Raw genomic sequence first — 17,352 nt, 5'->3', positions numbered from 1 at the left:
CATAAGTGTCTTTGGTGTACACATCTATTTTTAAAGGTATAAAATAATAATTATTATAATAAAAATAACTATTTTTGTGTGCTGTAGCAGTTCTTGTATAGCTCACAATAAGTGCAGCTCTCAACTCCCTTCCACCCCTAGCCACATTCCCTCCCCACCGCCCACTGCCCGCCCCCAAATTACTTGTTAAATAAGGATTAGACAGGTTGAACATTGTTTGTAGTGCAAATAGTAAAGAATTTTTTTTAAAAAAATCTCTTTTTTCTCTTTTTCTCTCTTTTTTTTTTTTTTTTTTTTACAAAACATAGAAATGTTTGGCTCCAGTAGCTGGACAAACATGTTCCTTTCAAGTATCTCTCATTGAAGAAAAATATTAAACATGTTACTTCCATTTTTTTTTAAGTCTGGGTATTTTTTCTTTCTCAGGTAAACAGTTTCAAACCAACTTGGTTGCATAGTTCTAATGTCGTAAGCACCTTTACGAAATGTAACTTTGTATTTTCTTTCTTTCTTTCTTTCTTTATAATTTTTTTAAACTGTTTTTGCAAAAATAGTGCAGAAGATAAAGGTGAGTACACCTGCGCGATATTGTCCCCTTTACCAAAATATATACACAAGTGTGCTTTATGTATGCATATGCCATAAGAAACCTGCACACGTGCACACACACATGCATGCACACACACTGTGTCCTTGGTAAACTGATGGGAACAAAAGTGCCAGTGAATGTAGTGTTCATACACATGGCTTTTCTGGGAATTTTAATACCATTTTGGACTCAGCATCCTAATTGCTGCATTTTTAGGCAAGCTTCTGTCAGGGCTTGAATGCATAGGTAATGCTGGTAAGGGAAATGTACCTCCCCTTGTTGTTGATAGAGTGTGAAAAGACAATGTAATAAAATACGGAGCATAAAAGATAGGAAATGCCCTTGCCCTTGTTTCTCATTCAAACCCTGGTGAATAATGCCATTCATCTTTCCTTTGTCTCTAACTGATTCTTTCAACATTGGATGCTTCTGTTTAGAAATGTGATTGTTTTGCTTGGAAAGGCTGGACCCACTTGGTCTTTCCTCTTATGTTATATCTTTTAAATGGCCTTCTTGACATTCGTAGAAAGGCAGTCCCAACCATGTATGTGAGCATGCGTGTGCCACATGCACATACACCTATGAACACCCACACTCCTCCACAATCATGTTCTGGATGTCCTTTTTGATTATATTCTGCCCATCATCATAGTAGAGCATAGACATGGGCCGCAGCTTGGTGGGTACACAACATGACTTGAGGTTAGAGAAAGGGCTGTGGCCTCTCATACGGTAGTGGTTGATAACAGTGGAGTGGAAGGAGAGGGTTGAGCCAGATGTGCCTGCAATATGGCTGGGGCAGTCTCCTTCACAGTAGTTGGCATGGTACCCTGGAGGGGCGATGATCCAGTCATTCCAGCCAATATCTTTGAAGCTAACAAAGAAATTCTTCTTGCAGCAGATGTTGACTTTGCCATCACACTCAAGACCCCGCCTCCGCCGTCTGTGCTGGCGATCCTCTGAATGTCTGGCAAGCATCATCAGGAAGGGCCTGTGTGATTGTTCTTTCTCCTCTTCTCCCGTGCTTCCACTTCCCTCTTTCCCTTCTACATCTCCTTCCTTTTTTTTCCTCTTACCCAGCAGCACCAGACTGGCTCCGGTCTCTTGACACTGATCACAAGCAATCCGCACATCCAGAGAATTCTTTCCTTGATCCAGGAGGCACTGAACACTGCTGGAGACTGGGAAAATGTGCCAAGTACTTTTGCGAGTGTCCACTGCTTTTTCAGAGATAAGAATTTCACCTTTCTCTCCCTTCAAACCTCCATCATCTTCAATGCCTTGAGAGTTGCGTTTTAGTAGTTTCTGCTGCTGGTATAGGCGAATGGTCACTTTTGTCCTGCTTCGATTGGCTTTAGAGACTTTGAGAAAGAGCCACACATCCGCTTGGGCTACTACTGATAGTTCACTGCCTTCCTTGGAAATTTCAAAATGCAGCATTTTCTTGGCAGAACCTGCAATGAGAAAGATATGGACATGGGGAAAACCAATTAGCAATGACAGAATACTTTTTTTTAAAAAAAATTAAATGATACTGTGACATTTTAACATTGCCTATGTTAAAACAGTAGGTTTGGTTTTCTGCTTTGATTTCTTTGATGTCATTGGCATTGGGTATAAATATAGAGGACAGTTGAGATGCTGAGCATGGGAAAATCACTTACCTGTACAGGATTCCACACACCTTGCTTAATCCTTGTGCCAGCCCTTAAAGATGCAACAGTTGCATGTTAGTCTTCCTTCTAGGTCATAGGTTGGTGGCATGCAAATGTTGGCCTGGGCACAGATTAAGAAATTTTAAACATGTGCTTTTTGCACACCTAGTACATAAGTTACCATGCTCTGGCCCCACATTCTAAGAGTGCCTTCAGGTAAGAAGCACATACACACCTGAATGCACAGGCATGTTCATGTTCACCTGAAAGAAAAGGATCATCACATTGGCAGGGGCAATTGAACAAAGAAATTTCTCAGGTTGTATGCACAGTGTCAGTTATGAAACTTCACTTCACAAATTTAGTTTTGGATGTGACAATCCTGCATCACATGCATTTGTTTGGCCATTCAGAATGGCCACAATCAACGCTATCCTCATCTTTACAGTATAAAATGTCAACAGCAGACTATGGTAATGTTTTCTAGCTCTCCAACTACACAATTTGAACAGTTAATCATTATATTTTACTTTTCACAGTACTCACTTTGTTTGTATAACGTCCTTTTAAGCTTACACAAGTATAGGATTGTAGGATCATATCAATAGCGTACAAGAGAACAAAGGTCTTACAACTGAGGATGGATTTTTCTTTGAACCAAAATCCCCCAGAATTACATTACTAAGACAAAGACTGAAGAGTAATGGAGCTAGAGAACACCATTGTTCCACCCTTCAGTTCAACTGGGATCATATCTGCCAAAGAAAGGCAGCTTCCCACTCTTACTCTGGAAATCATATTACTATGGAGTACTTTCAGTAAGACACTTCTCCATATTAATATTGATTAATCTGTGCCCAAGACAGTTTTTGTCAACTGAGTCAAAAGTTGCAGCCAAGTCAACAAAAGCAATATATAAATGTTTAGTAGGACCCTTGATGCACCAGTGGGCAAGCTAATAAGAGGTTATACTATAATAACTTCTACATTGGTCCTTAAGAAACAAGCTTGTTTGGTGCAGATCATGTGATTAAGTCCTTCCCATTTTTCCAAATGTCCATATTCCACAGGAGCAGATATAATTAAAGCCCCAAAGTCCCAACATTACATTTGGTATAAATCACATCATTGAACTTCTGTTTACTCCTCTTATATTCTGCTTTTTAGGACATCACCTTCACAAGCAACATCCGACTAAAAAAGATCCAATTGGATCCAATTGGGTGGTAAAAATAATAAGAAAGAAGAATCCAGAATCATAAGGAAGCACCATATCTCAGAAAGTAATCAAATAAAAAGCATTGGAAAGCAGACTGAAACAGAAGAATGTTTAAAGGGACTTTTGAAGGACTGTACTGAAGGGACCTTTTATAGTTTCGTAGGCTGGGAGTTCCACAACTATGGGGCCACCATCAAAAAAGCCTTGTCCATTATGTGGTCCAACCTAATAGACCAAACTTGTGAGCATTTGAGGAGGGCCTCTTAAGAAAGAGGCAGGATCATACAGATGAAGATGGTCCTTTAGATAAGCCTGTCACAAACCACATAGGGCTTTAAAAATTAACACCAGCAACTTGAACTTTTCTCAGAAATACACTGGTTACCAGTGCAATTGGTGCACAATTAGTATTCACAGGGCTGCTCTTTGTGCCAGCTGAAGTTTCCAAACCATCTTCAAAGGCAGCCCCATGTAGAGTAGTCAAATTTGGACATAACTAGTCCATGGGTAACCACAGCAAGGCCTGACCAAAATAGATATGGTTGCAGCTGCTCTATCAGCTTTAGCTGGTAAAAAGCACTCCTTGATACCAGTGTCACCTGCACTTCCATCATTAGCAGCAAATCCAGCAGCACTCCCAAGCTGCAAACTTGGTCTTTAGGAGGAGCGCAATCCCACCCCACCCAAGGTTGGCAATATATCTCTAGCCACATTGGCTGATTTCCTAATCCACAGCATTCAGTTTAACATGTTCACCCTCATCCATCCCAAAACTGTTGTCCAGGACATCCACAGCCTGATTGGGAAGGCTATTTGTGGACTTCCGGGAAGGGTGACTTCGCTTGTGCCTGCTTTTGAGACGGGCTCCCGCCTCAAAAGAAGCTTATTCAGATATAAATCAGTCAGAACATTTTTTTTTTAACTGATGAAATTTCTCCCAGGCAGGGAGAAACGTAGAGATCAACCTCAAAAGCCTGTTTTTGTTGGGAGGACTGGATTTCATTAATTTATGAGAAAAGGTCCAGCCAGCAATGCCGGACGGACTTCCGAACAAGCTCTATCTGATTAATGCAATACGTTTATCTTTTCTTCAAAGAGAAAACGGACTAACAGGCAAGCACCCTTCTTTCTATTATTTTTTTTACTTGGTTTAAATTGTTGCAGCAAAAAGAGATTTGTCAAATGAATCAGCTTTAAAGAACTTCTGGGTGAGCTATAACTCTTCTCTGTTATTCACGAAATTAACAGCTTATCTCTGTTTCTATTGCAAAAAGCTGTCCTGGAAGTGCATTCTAAAGATATAAACAGAAGAGGGATTTCTATTCCGAGGAACATTATATTGTCTGGGACTATTCTCTTTTTGGTCTATTTTATTTTGACGCATCTGCTTCTTCACGACGCCACTAACTGTTTTGATGCTGGGAACTAAATTTGTTTTGCATTCTTGAACATAGAGAGATAAGGCAGGCTGCTCTGTTTATACTGTGATGTCATCAAGCCTGGAATATTAACCCAATTGTTGCTGAAATAAGAAGTGGTTCTTCTTTATTTTTGTTTTGTTTTGTTTTCGTGGTTTTAAAAATGGCAATCAAGAAAGTGGCTGAGAATCTGGAAGTAATTATGTTTCAGAAAATAATGGATGAGATTGAGATAATGAAACAAACCCTGCGACAGGGCAGTAAGGAGCTGAAAATTGAACTGAGCAAAATGACGCAGGAGCTTAAAGGAATAGGGGATCCTGTGAGAGAGGAGAATGAGATCAGAGATGAGAAAAGAAAAAATAAAGGGAAGATACAAGCCCTGGAGATTGGAACAAATGTGGAATTGGAAAAAGATCTGGAGTTTATGGATATTAGAAATAAAATCTACTGTTTGGAATTTAACGTTATCTCTGAAGAAATTAATGAAGATATTAGAGATAAAGTTATCAATGGCTTGGATAATCTTCTGGACTGGAATGACGTGATGGAGCTTGATATAGAGAAAATATATGGAATTAACTGCAGCCATGTGACAATGGAAAAACTCTCAAGAGATGAGCCAGTGCATTTTGTAAAAAAGAAGAACACAGATATGACTTTACAACAATATTTCAGCAACTTATTCAGAATGGATGGCAAGAAAATATTTGGGATAGAGGAAATTCCCATCAGACTCTTATTATATGACTATGGCTATGACAGCAAGATTATTATGGAATACTGATAATGGAAGATTGGACACTGAAATTACTGGACTTAACAGGACTATTGAAGATGGAAGATGGAATTAATAGGGATAATGGAATAATGGCTATTGAAATTATTGGACCTAACAGATTTTGATGAGATGGATTAATCGATATGTTTATTTGGACTATGGCTATGACAATAAGATTATTATTATTATTAACGAGATGGATTAATCGACATGTTTATTAGGAGAAAAATTGATAGATATATTTCTTAAAGAATTGAAACCTCTCTTTGACTTTTTGTGGAAAGAATAAAGTAATGTTTATGAGATTTGATGATTAATTAAGATAACTACTGGAGGAAAGTGATTTTATAATATAATTTAAGAGACAGGATTGTTATATATTGTAGACCTATAACTGATTTGATCTGCGACAAATGGGAAGTCAACATTTTATTTTTTTGTTTAATCATTTTTGTTTTGTTTTGTTTTTTGTCTTTGAATGTTTTATGATTTTGTTTTGTGTTTTATGAAAATTTGAATAAAAATTATTGTAAAAAAAAAAAAGGAAGGCTATTTGTAGGTGGAAAGGAGTGGTGGTACTGTGTATTATCTACATCAGTGGTTCTCAAACTTTTTTGGTTCACGGAGCACTGTAAAACATATAAATAAAATTCTGGCGCACTTCATGTACAAAATTAAAAATATATTAATATATTTTAAACTAGGAATAAAAATAACTTAAACTATAGAAAACTATTACTTACCCTATACAAATGGGTTTCTTCTCATTTTAAAAATATACTTTCATAATATTTGAGGCACACCTAGCCACCTCTTAGGGCGCACCAGTGTGCCTGGGCTCACCATTTGAGAATCACTGATCTACATATTATGACAATGTAACCCACAGCTCCTGGTGACGGCCCCCAGTCACTTCATGCAGGTATTAAATTTATTTATTTTTGTTAAAAAAGAAATTGCATCTGTGGTATACATTCTACGGGCTGTGTTTCTTTCCTCGTGTTTTGTTGCATTCCTGTAATTTTCTATGGAAACCTTCAATCTCAGATATGAAGTGTTCTTCTAAATTTGGCCTTAGTTGTTTAAAAGAAAGTAAGGTATAAATTATAAGACTATGAAAGAATATCTAATACATTTTAAAACAGTCGAAGAACTAAAAAAAATGGGAGCAATTTTGTTTCTACCTAAAGAGTTTACCTGAAAAGTTTACTGTCTATTTATCTATCTCAGGTGTAGGGAAAGTTTGACCATCAAGATGTTGCTGAACTACAGCTATTGCCTGTAAATCTCTTTGGGTTCACTTTTGTGAATAAAAATAACTAATAATTAATAATAACTCCCATCAGCCCCAACAAGCATGGTGAATGGCCAGGGATAATGGGAGTTGTAGTTCAGCCACATCTGGTATATCTATATACATTTCTGAAAATTTATGTTTAAGTTACTATCAGATTGTCTTAGTTTATGGGCTTTTTAAAGATACATTGTAATGGGCATGAGCTACAAACAATAAAAGTCTGACTGACACACACACACACACACACACAGTCACATACACGTGTGCACACATTATATAAATAGTTCAACTGCATTCAAAGCAGAGCTTGGAAGATTAGTTTTAACAGGAATAAATTACAATTACTATTACATGGCCCCAAAAAGGGAAATTACCATTGCAATTACAATTGTTCTGAAGGGAATTGATTACTTTACCATTACTCAAAAGTAATCACTACAATTACAGTTAAGTTACTTTAAAAAACACCTAGAGTGCTTACAAGGTGCTGGCCTTGGCTGCTGCACACCTAAGTAGCCTAAAACACATCAAAAATAAACACACACACAGAGGGTAGTAGAATAAATATTTTATCCACAAGATAGCAGTTGTGGTCTCTCTGCTGTAAGGAAAGCGGGGAGGGAGCCAGAGGACACTGCTCAGAGCTTCATGTGTCAAAACAAGTGCAACCCCTCCACACACTTTCTCTCTCAGCCAGCAAGTGTAATCTCTGTCACTACCACCTCCTGGATCCTGCCCTGCCACCAACTAAGGCATACCCACCCAAGCAAACATTTTCCCCTGGGGTGTAAAAAAGTTAAAGCACTGCAAATGCAGCAAAGCAGCCAGGGAGCAGAGCTTGGAAAAGTTACTTTTTTGAACTACAACTCCCATCAGCCCCAGGCAGCATGGCCACTGGATTGGGCTGATGGGAGTTGTAGTTCAAAAAAGTAACTTTTCCAAGCTCAGCCAGGGAGGATGGTCGAGGCTGCTTTACACACCAAGTGCAAACACAGTATTAACACACAAACACGTCGTCTCTCACCTCCACAATTCTTCATCTCATTCTGCGGCTGCTTCCTCCTCCTCCTCCATCCACATCCCTGCCCTCTGGCTCCCTTCTGCCTCCATTCCATTCTTCTCCACTACCGTCCATTTTTAAAACATTTTTTCTCTCTACTCCGCCCCATCTCGCTCTCCATCTCCTTCCTAAACACCCTCTGTAAACACCTCGCCTCCTGAACATGCAAAGAGCACAAGGGAAGAGAAGCCCAGTTTGAGGCACATGATTCTCATCCATGAATCAGAGGAGCAGAAGATTTCCCCCTAGTAATGCCCCAAAGCAATGCTGGAAACATTACAATGGTACCTCAAAAGTAATAAAATTATTCCTCCTCCTATTATAAACAAAATGTAAATTAATTACCCATTCATTCCTCAGACAAGTAACAAATTACAAGTCATTTATTTTTCCTAACAAATTACTTCCAAGCTCTGATTCAAAGGCACCCTTTCCTTAGCTCCGCATCTCATTCCCCAGGAGAGAATGAAATATGTGTGATTAATATATAGTTTCTTATAATGGAATAGGAGCTACTGATAAATGACTGTTCAGAACAGTTCCAAGGACTGGCCCTTATCCTTCGGAATTCACACTTATCCAAATTTTGCAATGCAGTTCTGCAACCAAAAATTTATTTATTTATTTATTTTGTTACATTTATATCCCACCCATAGCAAATAGCTCTCAGGGCGGCAAACAGCATGGATAAAATACATACATCATATACTAAAATCACAAAAACATATATAGCCTACAAAAAACAAAACAAAATACAATCAGAAGATAAAATGTGTACAAAACTGCATATATTAGGGGAAAGCCTGCATAAAAATTCTTACATTAGTGAAATTACATACACAATGTATTAGATTTGGGGGGACTGCTTTCAAAAATCTGTATATTAGCCAAAACTGCATATAATATATATATATATATATATATATATTTGCTGAAATGTGCACAAAAATGATAATTTTTCATGATTTTTTAACAAATGTCAATGATTTGGAAATGAGGCAAACTGAACTTAACACTGGAAAAATTAGAAACTGAGAGAAACTTTCATCCTTCTCTAATAACTAATAGGGAGGAAGTAAACTCTTCTGCCCTTGATGACTCCAGTTTCCCTAGCCTAGGGAATAGATTTTGCCTTCCCCAACACTGTTGCCAATTGCAATCCATGTACTTGCTTCCATAGGATTCAGTGGGAGTGACTGAGAGCGAGGTCCCATCTTCCATCTACAAAATCCCACCCTGAGTTCTATTTCATAGTCATACTAGAGTTTGAGAAGGAGAGAAAATATTGTTTTCCTGCAGCTTGCTGAGTTTGCTTAGCTCTCTAATGCAAGTAGCCAGTGTCAGCTATGTTATAAATGTTTCTGAGCAAACATGAACATTTGGCTTCTTTAATGTTCCTGGGAGCCAAACTCCATCAGCATGCATGGTTCTAAAGAAATAGGATGTAAATAAAGACATATGGTGGACAGACAACTTCTATGAATGATCAATTGTTAATGTATGTCACTTCATCATACAGGTTCATAGGAGGCATTATGCACACAAAAGTTTGAGTTGTCCAACCAGCATTTAAATATCCTGCACCTGGAATGGATTAAAATATTATGCAGCAGCTCACCAATGGCATAGCTAAAAGGAAAGCCCAATAGCAAAGTAGAAATTGAATTTTAATATGTACGTCGCCTAGAGTGGCTTCGGCCAGATAGGCGACACAAAAATTAAATTTATTATTATTATTAAAACCTGGATTGAAGCATTTTCTGTGGTTCTCAGACTTTTGACTCTCACCATGATTTCTGTTTTTTAGAAAGCAGTTCCTCTCATTTCCCATCCACCTCATCTTGTCCTATCCTGAAATAATTTGTAATATCTAAGAATTCTTGCATCCTTCTAGTCAGGCTACCTAAATATTATTCTCATCCCTTCTTTATCATGTGAAAGAGAGGCAAGTCTTGGTTGTGGTGCGTTTTAATGGAGACCACAGCAGAGAAGCTGAACGGGCATATTATTCCTACTTGGAAACACCACATAATTACATCACAGCAAAAAATATCCTATTCTGTAGCTTATACAGGAGAATGATTAATTCACATGACACTTCCTTCACTACTTCACTAGAATGATTTTTGACCCCAGTCTAGAAAAGTCTCTCTCATTTAAGTCTCACTGGCTTGGATCCAGAGAAATTGTTCTTTCTGTTCATAGAAGTATTATTTCCATTTGTAGGCAGGCTGGCAATCCAGTGGAGGCTCTCACTCTTGGAAGGAGAAGGAAGGATATTTGTCATTTTCCTCCTTCCTCCAGCAGCCTCCTTCACCACCTCCTATACTGTTCCTGCAGGTTCTTCGACCCTCCAGGAGGGAGTGCAAGAAGGCTGCAGTGGGAAGAGGGAATCCACAACATACACACACCGGTTCTATGAGCAGGAAGGTCTGCTACCGGAATTCCACTCATGGAATCTCTAGTTCCCACCCACTGAAATTAATGAAACTAACAGCACAATCCTCTGCATGTTTACTTGTAAGTAAGCCCCATTGTGTTCAAAGGGGATTACTCCCTAGTTAGTATGTTTAGGACTGCACCCTTAAATTAGTTGAGAGAAGCCTTCCTACTATATGGGACAAGTGTGAATAACTTTATATCAGGAACTCTGTATCTTAGACACTGCTGAGACTTCCCGGAAGGAGTGCTGGCTGGTGGTCGTCTCTGAGTGAGCTCTATCTCAGAGGAAGCTTATTTCAGTTAAAAGCCAGTCAAGAGGAATTTTTGACTGGCGTAAATGTTCTCCAAGATAAAAGGGGAACCGAAGAGATTATCCACGGAACTCCGTCGAGCTGTAGATTGCTAGATTTGATCAGGAATACCCCTGAGATAAGAAGGCATTTCTAGCAGCGGAAGACAGAGTCTGGATTTCCAACAGGCTGTGCTGAAAGTAAGCAAGACTTTTTTTCTTTCTCTTTTAAAAACGTTTTTAACGAGCTAGCCTCCTTCTGTCTAAATCTTATCAACTAACTTAAATTACTATCGTAAAAGAGACTTGTTTACGAATCGGCAACTCAGAAACTTGGGTGAGTCACACTTCTTTCGTATTATACAAAGCTAAGGAAGAAGGGAGCAATTCAAAGAACCTGCTTCAAAGAACAGAGTCACACACCCAATTATGCATGTGTTCATGCATTTATTTAGAGTCCTGATTCTTCTCAAAGGTGGCCTGTGAGTCCCTGCCCCGCCACTGTCTGGTTCCCATTCACTCACATTGCTATTGTCTTCCCATTTTTCTGTTGCCTCCAGTGACTGCCACTGCCTCACTCCTGACACACATGCATTTTATCATAGCAACAATATCATGGGGTGATCACTACTGGTGAAATTCCTCCTTAAATGTACAAGGGCCTTCTCAGGATCTGGAAGATGAAGGGGACAGTGAGGCCCAGGAAGAAATGATATAGACTAGCAGGTCCAAATCTGCCACGGGGGAATGAAGGCAAACCTTGGGCCAAGCTTCAGTTGCCCTGGGTTTCTCACTTACAGGTATATGAGAAACCCTGCTTGGAAAGCGGCAGCAATAGCATCAACACTGGGCTTCATTTTACCTCGGCTTCCAGTACCACAGGGTTTGTTGTGCTTTCAGAGAAGACAACTGAGGATGGCAGCTGAGGCAAAAATGGGAAGACAAGTGACCTAAGCTCAGGCCTCACCTTTCTCCCTCAGGTCTACAGGACAAGAGGGCTCTAGATCTCTAGTCAGGATCGTAATTGCACTGTATCATAAGCTAATAATTAATGTGAATGAGTGTCCCATGCAAGAGCTGCTTGATGATCAAAGAAATTGTCTGGTTTTTACAACAGAACAAAAAACTTTGGAGTTGCAAGCCTAGCTCACTTGAGGTAAAATACCTTCCCAGTAGTAATCAAGTAATTGCCAACAGTGAAGCAAAACTCCTAAATGGAGCTTCTTGGCAATCTGAAGCAATTTCAAGCACCCATGGCTTCACATGTATACCTGCAATGGCATGCTCACATATACGTGGACACGCATCCACCCTCAGCCGCATACATATGCACATTCCTTCCATAGGTACTTAGTACCTGCATGTTATGTTCCCACAGCATCATTAACCAATGTCTTTCCTATTTCTATCAGATTTTAAAAAATAACCAGATTAATGTTAAAAGCAACTGGTTTCCAATTATATTGGCATTCAAGATGTAAAGCAAAGGAAGATCATTTTGAAAAAGGATGACGACGACGATGATGATAACCTTTCAGCCCATCCTACAAATCATAAACGCCTTTCTCAGTGTCTTGCTAAAAAACACCCCTTTGACCTTAATAAATATCTTGTCTTCTAGCCTCTGGCTCTATCAACTTTATCTTCTCTCTTGACCTGTTTTGTTATATCCCATTCTTCCTGCAGTTCACCACTCTGATGAATTTTATGCTCAGTGTGGGAAATAAGATTGTCAAAGAAATTAGAGATCAGTCCCACAGTCTTTCTGCTGCGGAGCCAAATGAGTAAAAAAGAAACTTGGAGCAAGGTTAACCTGCATGAAGGAAGAAAAGCCTTTGGAGTATGCCCTCTTGTGGCTATTTGATTCAGAATAAAAAGTGGAACCCCTAGAAAGATAGATGATTTTAAAAATGAATGAAATCGTCATTTTAAATACTTCATTTAACTATTCTTTTTCCCTCTTCCAGTACTATTCTGTTAATTCATTAAAAAGATGTCTCTATTTTGTTTGCTAGCAAGTTTTAATGAAGCAAAAGAGAAACATAAAACAGACTACAGTCTTATATGTATAGTTAGTGAATCCTACTGAAATCAATGGGACTTATTTCTGAACAAACCTGCTCAGGTTCATGCTATTTATTTATTTATTTATTTATTTAATTACATTTCTAGACCGCCCTATAGCAGAAAGCTCTCAGGGCGGTGTATCAGCTATAACTGATAAAAGCCTAGATCACAATTTTCACTCATTCTTGACTGATCATAATTATTGGAATTTCAATACTACCTACTCCTTACCCATTTCTGTTCATTAGTATCTATCATTTACAATCTTTTTTAAAAACCACACATTAAGTTGTCAGCAGCACACTGCAGACCCAAACAACATGCAAAACAGGCAGTTCAGTATTCATTAGTAGTCCTATTGGCAAACGTAAGTGTTCACTCAACTGCTAACATTGGCTAATACGCTCTCTAGACATTATAGAAATAGTGGCCAAAATTTTGCTGTTGAATCAATAAACTATTACTGGCTATTCTTGACAAATAGTATTTCTTATTTTCCCAAAAAAACCGTTTAAGTCAGAGGTTTTGGCTCTTACTTACTGAAATTGTGGCATAACTAATCTAGTTATGTTCTTTTGCCTCACTAATGAAAATTTATAAATAATTTCAACTATAGTTTGTTGACTGTGTTATTATAAATGTTGTAACTTTAATGTCTCATTAGAATCCATTTCCCCTAACACTGCAAATCTCTTAGCCATATTTAAAGGCATGGGTTTCACAAAGGTCTGCCTGGAATTTAAGTGGCCCTATTCACAATTTGCTTGATCACCTGGAGCAGAGAACACCTGTGTTTTGGAATGAATCCAGTGTATTAGCCTTTGGAGCCCTTGTTCCCACTGTGTGTCCTGCATCGTTGAGCACATCGTAAATTTAGTTTTTTTTCCCTTTTAATCTCTGTTAGACCAAAATACAGAGTGGAAATCTGCACACACACGTTTGTCATTCATCAGATTTGCATGTGGTATTTAGAAGACATCTAGATATAGAAGGTAAAATGATTCTTCTAATGTTTGTGATTACAATTGCTACATAATTCCTGAGAGCAACGAGACAAGTAGATTGGAACAAGCCCCTTTTCTTGGGGAAAACACCAACACTTTAGACTACTTCTGTTTTTCATCAGTATCCAGTTGACAAGACTTAAGAGAGTGATCCCATTCATTTGCATAGATTCTCTACTGCCTCCCTTTTAAACAATGGTTGCTTGGAGGAACCGCAGTGTGAATATCATTGTACTAAGGAAAAATATTTCCCATAGCATACTGTTTAACTCAAACAGAGTTGGAACACATCCTAGAATTGGTTTTGGCCACAGGATCCTCAGCGGATCCCTGCCCTTCTACAGACTTTTTCCTTGACCTTAGGCAAAGTGAGAGATTTCCTGTCACTTCAATAGGACTGATAAAAAGATGCCAGCTCTATCTTAGAATCTGACATCCACCTTCAACAAGTGAAAGCACTTAAGAGGGTTAGGTCCAAGCAGTGGAAGAACAGTAAGTCCTACGACATTTTCCCTGACATTGATATCATAATGTTTCCAAGAAATTGTCAGGGAGAATCAGATGACAGTAGATGAAAAGGGAAACTATCATTTACACATTTTGTGTTCAGTACTCAGAGAAGAGCTTTCAAGTGGGCTGAAGTAGGTATATAAATGGGGCAAGAAAGCCCAAAATATATTGATCCCTTGTGTGCTCTACTGACAACAGGAACCAATCTTTCTACAAAATTCAAGCTGAGGTGATTTGAATATTTGCTAGCTTGTCGCTGAAAAAATGAGTAGCTGGACTATTGGCCACTTTCTGGGCAATGGCACAGCTAATATTAATCATGTGACTCTGTAAGCCAATTAGACTGGGTGTCACAGTTAAAGCGTGTCACAGTTGCCTTTGGAGCCTAGTTTAAGCAGAAACAGCGGAAACTGCTGGAACTCACACAGTGTCTTGAAACCACAGTTCATTCCATGTGTATTTTCCCTCATACTAGAGAAAGAGCTGTGGTAAACTGGATGCTACGTCTGCCCATCAGATGGGCTAGCAATTTCTTTGCTTCTGAATGTTCACTCCTTTGATCAGTAGAGCCACAAGTACCTCCTAATGATCATAAGGAGTAAGACATTCTATTCACCTTTTGAAATGGAGACTGTGCCTTTTTATTTTTGCATTACTCCCTTCCCAGCCAAATAACTGATATGATAAGGTCTACAGTGACAAGGACATCAACCACCAGGGCTCCTTGTATTGTTTGAACTCATGCAGTTAGCAGCAGGAATGTCTGCTCTTAAAACCATGCAGGCTTCTCTGCATGTCTTTTTCTGCAAACAGAACATCTGAGTCAACAGGTTTTCAGGACTGGAAACTCTGAGAGTTGTCTTAATTGTTTATATTGCTGCAGCAAACTTTTAAACAAAAATGCTCAGTGTGCCTGTGCATACTCTGCCTACCATATGCTGTACCAAGCAAAACAATGACATTCCTTGCAAGCTGTCTTGGCAACAGGAAAAAATGCTTTAACCAGGCAACACAATTTCTGGAAAGTTTTCAGTAGCAGTTTCGAATCTGTGTAGCTGAAATAACTATTGGTATAGACAATGTGCGCACGCGCGCGCACACACACAATGCATATAGAAATACACACAGAGACACAAACACATAGATGTGAAGTACCAGGGTTAACATTATTGTTTAATGGTGAATTAAATAATTCTCTGTGTATCACGCCATAGTTGTGAGCAGCCACTGAATGAGAATCTATATGGCAATATCTTTTATTTTTAAAGTGCACCTTATCAAGGTTGCATTCTTTGGCAAGAAGTTCCTAGGAACACCATCTCTCCCCCCTGCTGTCCTTCCCCCCCCCAGTGTGCAAAAGTCAGCATTACAATTTGGATTGTCCACAACTATTTGCCCCAGTTACTACTCAGGTTTTCTGACAGAAGCTGTTAACACTTTGGTTGCCCTGAATATTTACTGTTAATTGAGTAACATTTAAATATATATATATTCTCAACTTCACAGGCATCACAGTGGGTGGTTCAGAAACTGATTTTAGCTATCTTCCTTTGCCCAGAGTATATCGAATTGCCTGCCTCTGTTTTTCATTTTTAATCATCATCACCCTCAATATATCTAGTGTTCATCTGTTCTTTTCATAAACGTACTCAGAAGAAAAACCCACTTACTCAAAATTTCAGCCTAAGATTGATATACAGCTTCCCACTTCTTGGCTGGTTGCATTTAGTAAGTGTAAGCAACTCGTCTGAAGCCAAGGCTATATTCTAGTGACACAAATTCCATCATGCTTTCACTCTTTCCTTTCTCTCAACCTGCAACCTCACAGAGAGTATTACTGTGGCAAAGAAAAGGAAAGTTAATTGCAATTCTGGCTGAGACCTGTTCAAGTTGAGTCCCCACCCCCACCCTCTGCCATCCATAGCACCCACCTGATTCTGCAAACGTTATGATCTCCGAAGTTTGCTCCACAAGTTCATTCATTTCTGTTCTTCTTCCAATGTCATCCTCTATTTCCACATAGCCATCCTCTCTCACTTTCCCCACATGAAGTTTCTTGATAGCATTTAAAAGTGCAGCTTTGGGCACTGGCTGAGTGATGTTAGGTCTGTCCCTCAAGTGCAACATGTTCAGTATGTGCTTCTTTACTGCTTCCACCATCTCAGTCTGGGAGCTGGGCACATCCTTTGAGAGTGTGGCAAGGGCACATGATGGACAAACGGTGACTGAACTGTGCCCCTCAGATCCTGGGGTCGGGGAACTCCTCACTATAATCCAGCAAAGCACCAACAAAAATCCTCTCTTCAGAAGCAAAGGCATCCTGGCAGCAAAAGTTGTTGTGATTCCCTTTTAAAAGGCACTGCTTTTCTTCTCCCAACACCACTTCACACACTGTTTGTTGGTGTTTTCCCCCTCCCTTCCTTCTTCTTTTCTTCCTCTTCAGCAGATTCTCTGGAACAAGAACAAAAAGTTTCCTGTGAAGTTTTGTTTGCAGGTTCTTCTCTGAATTCAGTAAGTGCTATAGATGTTTGTGACTGTCAGTGAGACTACTGACTCTGTCTCAGAGTGGGAGAGAGAAACACAGAAGAGAGAGAGAGAGAGAGAGACAGAATGAGAAAAGAGAGAGAGAGAGAGAGAGAGAGGGAGGAGGACGGATTGGCCTAAAGTGAGTGAGTGAATGAGAGAGGGAGGGAATTTTGTCTGTGAGTAAAAGCTATGATTAGGAAGGGGGAGGATTCTGACAGGCTGCCTTCCTTATGCTCACTGCACTCTAACACACACACCTCTCGTTTATATATCACCACTCATGTTTTCTGCCCGACCCACCTCTGCTTTTAAATCTCTTTTTCTTTTCTAACATTTGCCCAGTGTTTTTCTTCCCTTTCCTTTTCTTGCAGCCTTGACATTTTTGCTTCGCTTCTTAGCTTCTTCAGAGTACCTCAGGTTAACAGAACAGTGTGAGGATGAAATTAAAAGGTAAAAGCAAAAACCTTTAAAATATCTTCTTATGAGTTATGGGCC

At 39.2% G+C, this 17,352-nt stretch overlaps 1 protein-coding gene across 1 annotated transcript; it reads right to left on the bottom strand.

Annotated features, from left to right (window-relative positions):
- Positions 1–206: 206 nt before the first annotated feature.
- INHBA (inhibin subunit beta A) lies at positions 207–17,067 on the bottom strand. Its single transcript, XM_061586123.1, has 2 exons — positions 16,263–17,067; positions 207–2,043 (listed from the first exon to the last, which is right to left on the bottom strand). The coding sequence occupies exons 1-2, from the start codon at positions 16,648–16,650 to the stop codon at positions 1,169–1,171; spliced, it is 1,263 nt and encodes a 420-aa protein (XP_061442107.1). The 5' UTR covers positions 16,651–17,067; the 3' UTR covers positions 207–1,168.
- Positions 17,068–17,352: the final 285 nt, after the last annotated feature.

Source organism: Rhineura floridana, chromosome 10 (assembly GCF_030035675.1).
Source record: "Rhineura floridana isolate rRhiFlo1 chromosome 10, rRhiFlo1.hap2, whole genome shotgun sequence".
NCBI classification, from domain to species: Eukaryota; Metazoa; Chordata; class Lepidosauria; order Squamata; family Rhineuridae; genus Rhineura; species Rhineura floridana.
The sequence above is the reverse complement of the archived record's forward strand: the minus strand, read 5'-3'. Positions and strand labels throughout refer to the sequence as shown.

Coding starts and splice junctions, on each gene's coding strand:
- INHBA (XM_061586123.1), bottom strand. CDS start 16,650: ATGCCTTTGCTTCTGAAGAGAGGATTTTTGTTGGTGCTTTGCTGGATT. Junction 2,044..16,262: donor CATAACGTTTGCAGAATCAG/GTGGGTGCTATG, acceptor TTCTCATTGCAG/GTTCTGCCAAGAAAATGCTG.